Source organism: Papaver somniferum, unplaced genomic scaffold (genome assembly GCF_003573695.1).
Source record: "Papaver somniferum cultivar HN1 unplaced genomic scaffold, ASM357369v1 unplaced-scaffold_135, whole genome shotgun sequence".
In the NCBI taxonomy this organism is placed as follows: Eukaryota; Viridiplantae; Streptophyta; class Magnoliopsida; order Ranunculales; family Papaveraceae; genus Papaver; species Papaver somniferum.
This window is the reverse complement of record NW_020622713.1, coordinates 10,035,134-10,042,123: the sequence shown is the minus strand read 5'-3', so window position 1 is coordinate 10,042,123 and position 6,990 is coordinate 10,035,134. Positions and strand designations below refer to the sequence as shown.

General features: G+C 35.5%; 1 protein-coding gene across 1 annotated transcript; it reads left to right on the top strand.

Annotated features, from left to right (window-relative positions):
- The first annotated feature begins 1,258 nt into the window (after positions 1 to 1,258).
- On the top strand, positions 1,259 to 3,331 carry LOC113334084 (uncharacterized mitochondrial protein AtMg00810-like). Its single transcript, XM_026580422.1, has 3 exons — positions 1,259 to 1,319; positions 2,035 to 2,132; positions 2,189 to 3,331. Exons 1-3 carry the CDS (start codon positions 1,259 to 1,261, stop codon positions 3,329 to 3,331), a joined length of 1,302 nt encoding a protein of 433 aa, XP_026436207.1.
- The last annotated feature ends 3,659 nt before the right edge of the window (positions 3,332 to 6,990 follow it).

The following is a 6,990-nucleotide window of genomic DNA, read 5'->3' as shown; positions in this document are numbered from 1 at the left end:
AGGTTTGAGAAGCGAAAATTACTTCTTTACCCATGATATTTCACGTGCGAACACAGTCACGTTTCTCCTAAATCAAGATTCAAAGCCAACATCGATATAAACTAGGGCGCTCAGTAAAGATCAAAATCAAAACGAACAACGATTTAACCCCTGAAAACGAAAACTCAGAAATCAAAAGTAACCCGAATCTGAAAGGAAATCATCAACAGGATCATTACAATCTTCATCTAACCTAAATCATCAAAACCCGTAGATCTGAAAATTGATTTCTACTCAAATCGACAAAAATGGTTATAACAAAAACAAATGAAAGAAGAACAAATTAGTTTCGGTTCTCAACCTAAATCAAAGAAGAAGATGAAATCAATTGAATCAGCATCAAATAAAAATAAGAAAATATATTGATACTCAACCAAAATCAAAAAAATCTGGGTTTTCATCCAAAAACAAAAAAAAAGGGTACTGATTCTAATTTGTTTCTAACTGTGAAATGTTTCTACTTCTAATTTTGTTTATTTTTTATACCAATTTTCTTATATGATCCTACAGTACATACATATCAGTATGTACTGATAAAACCCCCTTGATATGTACTGCCCCTTTTGATGCATCTGATCTTACAATACATATCAGTATGTACAAACAAATTAACATAGATATAAGGTACATATTAACATGTACTGCTTAAACCTTTGTATGCTTGATATGTACCAGGTAAACCCTTGATATGTATTGTATATTTTGAAATTTCCTCATATGATCCTATAGTACATACTGAAATGTACTGTTAAAAACCTTTGATATGTACTGATCAAATGTTGTGTATGATCATACTCATACAATACATATCAATATGTAACGCATGTATCATAGTCTTTAACTTTTGCAGTTCATATTATGTTCTGTATGATCCCACAGTACACATTAGTATGTAATGTTAGAAATCCTAGTTTATATTTTGATATGTGTTGTTGAAAGTACTTTGTTGTTGAATTAGTACATATCAACATGTAATGATGGATATATATGACCAGTTCATGTTATATCTAGTAGATACGGTTTAATCTTGTGTTATAATATGTACTAACATGCAAATTGGTATGTACTAATCAAAAAAATGACTTTTAACAATTCATATCCACCATTAAATATCAACATGTACAGTTGGATAAGTTTGTAATTTAGGTTTCTGATGCATGTTGATTATACAGGTAAATGACTATGTGGGTTTGTGGTGCTTATGGTAGCTTTGTAGTCAATGGTGCTGGTGGAGGTGTATACGCTAGGTGATAGTGCTGGAGCTGGTAATAGCTTTGCTGGTGAGCATTGATATAGTGCTGATAAGGGAGTTGTGGTTGGGTACGGATCGGTAATTGGTTACGGGAGCAGTGTGGCAGTGGAAAACTAGTAGTTGTGGTGTTCGTTTAATCCTTTGTTTGCTTAGATGTTTTTCAATTGTAACTAGCTAATGAAGAGTTATTGTACAATAAGTAATGTTTTCTCTTTTTTTGTGTTTTGTATGGTATGTCATGGTTTATGACCAATATTCTTCTCAACGCAAAATGTCAAAAAAAACAAAATTGATCTATAAAGTAGCTTATGTACGGATATTGATATATATACTGAATCATTTTGTTGTGTTGGAATTTTTTTTTGCAAGTAACAAAATGGTTGAGTACGTTATCGTCTCTTATATTATTTTTCCCGTCATTATTTTGTAATATTTTGCAATATTGTACCGCTGTTCTAAATTCTTTGTTTGAATTTATAGTTTTGCAACATACTAGTCAGCATGAAGACGATTGAAAAAGAGTATGAAGCCTCTTTAAGAAAATAGCAGTACATATCTGCAAAAAAAAAAAGTATGAAGCCTCAAATACAAGCAGTACATATCTGCATGTACTGTAAAACCTTGCGCGCAAATAAGAAAACTGAAATTTTAACTCAAGACTATTTTTAGTACAAAAAGGTCTATAATTTAGTACAACAGGGTCTAAATTTTAACTCAAGACTAATTTTGAATTCATCCTACAGAGCCTAAAACTTTTAAGCAGGCAATGAAGATTCCTAACTGGGTAGCTTCCATGAAGGAAGAACATCAGGCTTTAAAGGATGCATATACTAATGATTTGGTAAAGTTTAAAAAGGGAATGAATGTTTTGGTTGTAAGTGGGTTTACAAACTCAAGCTCAAACCTGATGGTACTATTGAAAGGTGTAAGAGCAGGTTGGTTGCAAAGGGGTATGATCAGTTAGATGGTGTTGATTACACTGATACTTTCAGTCCAGTGGTGAATGCACCTACTATTAGAACAGTTCTTACTATTGCAGCTTCAAAAGGGTGGCAAATTCAGCAATTAGATGTTTCTAATGCCTTTTTACATGGTCAGTTGAATGAGTGTGTTTTTATGGAGCAGCCATCAGGGTTTGTAGTCGAAGGCAAAGAAGACTATGTTTGTCACTTAAAAAAATCTTTATATGGCTTAAAACAAGCACCAAGGGCTTGGTTTCAAGGATTTAGTGGTTTTCTTCTTCAATATGGTTTTCAGCAGTCTAAATGTGATCATTCTTTGTTTATCTACAACTCTCCTAAGGGTGTTATGTATCTACTGTTATATGTAGATGATATCATCTTAACTGGAAGCTTAGGTACTTTATTAAACTCTCTTATTTCTGCTTTAAGCATAGAGTTTAAAATGAAGGATTTAGGATCTCTTTACTATTTCTTGGGCATTGAAGTTACTAGAAATTGTCATACTAATTCCTTACTACTTACTCAAAATAAATATTGTCTTGAGCTTTTGGTTAAGGATGATATGGTAGATTGCAAGCCATGTAGTACTCCAGTTGCAAAAGGTACGAGATGTTCTCTTTATGATGGTGATCCACTACAAGATCCACTGCATTATAGAAGCCTTGTTGGGGGATTACAGTATCTCACAATGACAAGACCTGACATAGATTTTGTTGTCAGTTATGTGTCACAGTTTATGCATAAACCAACTACTGCTCATCTGCAGCTCGTTAAGAGGATCTTACAATATCTTAAAGGAAGTCTAGGCTCTGGCATTGTTCTAGGTTCTTCAGATATCTCTACTGTTACAGCATATTCTGATTCAGACTGGGCTGGTTGCCCTGATTCAAGAAGAAGTACTTCAGGTTATGCTGTTTTCTTGGGCTGTTCATTTATTTCTTGGACTTCAAAGAAACAACCCACAGTTTCCAGATCTTCAGCTGAGGCTGAATACAAATCTCTTGCTAATACTTCTTCAGAAATGCTGTATGCCTATACGCAGACACCACTATCTTGGGTCTCATGGTCTTCTTCATAAGACCTAGGAGAAAACACAAAACCATTTGCACGATATTTTATATACTCTGTCGCTCCTCCAACAGGACCTTGTGCCAATCTCCACAAAACCGAATCTGTTTTTTTCTCTTGCACTAGATATACAAAATGAAAATAACAAAAGTCAACCAAGGCTTAGATTGAAACTAAGGCTTCCATTGGAGAGAAACTAATTTCACGCTTAGCATTTTAAATTTTCCATATAAGGTGTCCACATCTGTATAATCTAAACAAGATACATAGAAGCCTTACCTTCTCAACCAATCATGGAATGAACTTTGTTTGTGTTTCTACCTCATCGATAGTGACCTCCTTACCAGTAGAATCTAAGATGGGTAAGAGGGTGTCACAAAACTCCCTACAAGTAATATAAACCATATCAATATTCAAGCAACATTTTTTTTACTTCTCATTAGTGAATTCGAAGAAAAATATACAGTGCAACAAAAACATACCTATAATAGGCGTCAAGACCTGGAGGGTTTAATCGAAAGAGTACCCACCTACGTATTTGTACAAATTGTACGTTGGTTAGGGTCACTTCCTTATCTTTAACTTTAAGCATAGTACCTACGTCACTGAACTCCGAATATGGTCTTAAAAAGGCTTCCCAAGTAGCTTTGTGATTTCCAGCGCTTGCATTTGGCATGCACTCCATCGCACCTCTAACAGACTCTTGTAAAAGACGGGACACTGAAATAGACCCTTCAATGTATCTTTTGTTATTTGGTATGTTTTTGCAGTCCTTCATTGCCCTGTTTCAGTTGCACATGTATATATCAGCAAAATAAAAGATTAGGTATATACCTAATAACCAATACCACATGACTAAATGAACAATTCACCTTTCAAAAGGATACATCCACCGAAACCTGACGGGTCCACAAATCAAAGTGGTATACGACTTGTCGATATCGTGAAAGACCCAAGTGATATACGACTTGTCGATACCATACTCGTACAAATGCTGTTGCACTTCCTTAATATCGAGACGACCCCCATTTAGACATCTAGAACATGGGCAAGGACAAAGGGTTTTCCAAGGATCATATGTAGATGCATATTTAATAAAAAGTTTTACCCCATCTCTGTATACTTGACCAAACCTATCATTCTCAAACATCCAAGACTTATCCAATTCTCTACGCATTCTGAAAAATAAGATTAACCACGTTAGCCAGGTCCCCAAATCTTATTTTACTGCACAAATTCATTTAATAACGAAAAAGTAACGAATAAGAGACACAGAAGAATTTTACAGAAACAGATAGATGAGAAGAGGAGTATGGAGACTGAGAAGACCACATATTATCAAATTTTAATTTTATGTTTTATGTCTGTCATGGTATCGTATCTTGATTTAGCCACTCAAAGCTGAGGAAATAGGTGTCATCTCTGGAATAAAGATTTACAGGGGTGCTCCTTCTATAAATCGCCTTCTATTTGCTGATGATTGCATGGTCTTCTGCAAAGCCAATAAAGTTGAAGCTCAAAATCTCATGGACATTCTCAACATATTTGGAGATACTTATGGCCAACTCATAAACTTTCATAAATCTGGAGTGTTCTTTAGCAGAAATACTGACCCAGCTCTCATTCCTGCCATCAATAATATAATGGGTGTTCAAGTTCTACAATTGTATGCTTAGTATGTGGGAACTCCTCTCTTCACCCACAGAAGCAAAATCAAGTCTTTTAAACCATGGGTTGACAAAATGAAGCTGAGATTATCCAGCTGGAAAAATATACCTCTAAACCCTGCAGGTAGAGAAGTTCTCATTAAAACGATTACCTCAACAGCCAGCATTTATCAGATGAACTGCTTCAGAATCCCTAAACAAACCTATCAAGACTTAAACAAACTTCAAAGAGATTTTTTTTTTGTGGGGGGGGGGGGGGGGGGGGGGGGACCTAGAAAACCCCAAAGGCTTGGAAAACTATCTGCAAACTAAAAGAGCTAGGTGGATTAGGCTTCATTAACATGGAACTCTTCAACAGCTAAATGATTACAAAAAATTGATGGAGACTGGAACAAGATATAGACTCTCTATGGTATCAGCTAATGGATGACAAGTACCTGTTGGGGAGAAATGTGCTGAATATGGATACTCTTGGGTATGGAAAGGTATTCTTGAAGGCATACAGAACATCCAACAACACTGTTACTGGAAAATAGGCAATGAAAACAGAATTAAAATATGGGAAGACCTCTGAATCCCAAATTCCATAGTAAAGATCATAAAACCCTCTCACCGCCCTCAACATATTGAAATGCTGTCACATCTCATGACACCCTCTGGAGACTGGAATGCTCACCTTGTTCGTCACATTTTTAGTATAAACACTGCTCAAACCATTCTTGTTCTAAACACCCATCCATGGGAGGATGACAACATCAAATGGAACTTGAATGATACTGGAAAGTTCTCTGTCAAATCCATTTACAAGGCAAAGATAGACAACCTATACAGGAATGATATCATTACCATAAATTGGGAGGCCATATGGAAAATAAATGTTTCTACAGTTATAAAGATTTTTATCTGGAAATGTGCTCATGAAATCCTCCTCACAAATGCAAAAAATGCAAGTATTATGCACTACATTGATCCTATATGTCATATTTGCAACAGTGGGGAGGAAACTATGACACATATGTTCTTAAACTGCCCGGATGCAACTGATATTTGGCATGAAATACTTGGGGCATCTCATGGAAAGTTTCACAATACCACAAACTTCATGGATTAGTTCAACTCTTGGTTCATAACTGGAAATTCCTCTGAAAACTACAATACTTATGCTACTATCTGTTGGTTTATATGGAATGCTAGATGTGATATAGTTTTCAACGCACATAAAGCCTAATGCAAAGCAAACAATACTATGCATTAAGCAAAACTTATGTGACTATAACATAATTCACAACATACCAACTCACGTTCTAAATAATTTCTCTCTAAATGGTGAAGATCCTGAAAACCATGATGATGCTACAGTTCCCTATGATTTGAACCATCATGCTCCACAGGAGTTTGGGTTTATTATAAAAATTTGTACTATTCAAGACCTTGAAAGTTTAATATATTTCTCTGCACTAAACTATCTTGAATGCTGCAGGTAACAACATTGATAGCAGAGGATACCAAAGCTACTTGGGAGAATGGGGAGCAACATGAGGTGCGGACCTAGCTTTTAATTGGGCAATGGAACAACAACAAATGAAAATTGAAGTACGAGCTGAATCCGAGGAAATCCTATTAAGATTCCAGTCTCTTTATACCCAAGCAGTCTCTTTATACCCAAGCAGTCAAGAGAAGATTCAATCTCAGTCATTATGAAGATTTGCAAACCACCAATGAAAACATTCGACTAATAATCAGCCCAATCTCTTTTGTGTTAACTAGTCTTACGTGTATTCACAGACTCTAAAATTTGCAATCTCTTAATATTGCTATTATGTGTAAGAAGTATGAAAGCAGGCTTCACACAAGCACTGCTACTACTTTTTCTGCCTCGTAGACTTCGTCTAACTTTTTTTTATTAAAAAAAAGTCACTATAGCCACCTATCAACACAAATTTAGGTCACCAAATACGGCAATTAAAGGATACGCTACAGCCGCTTGGATAGATTGAGGATT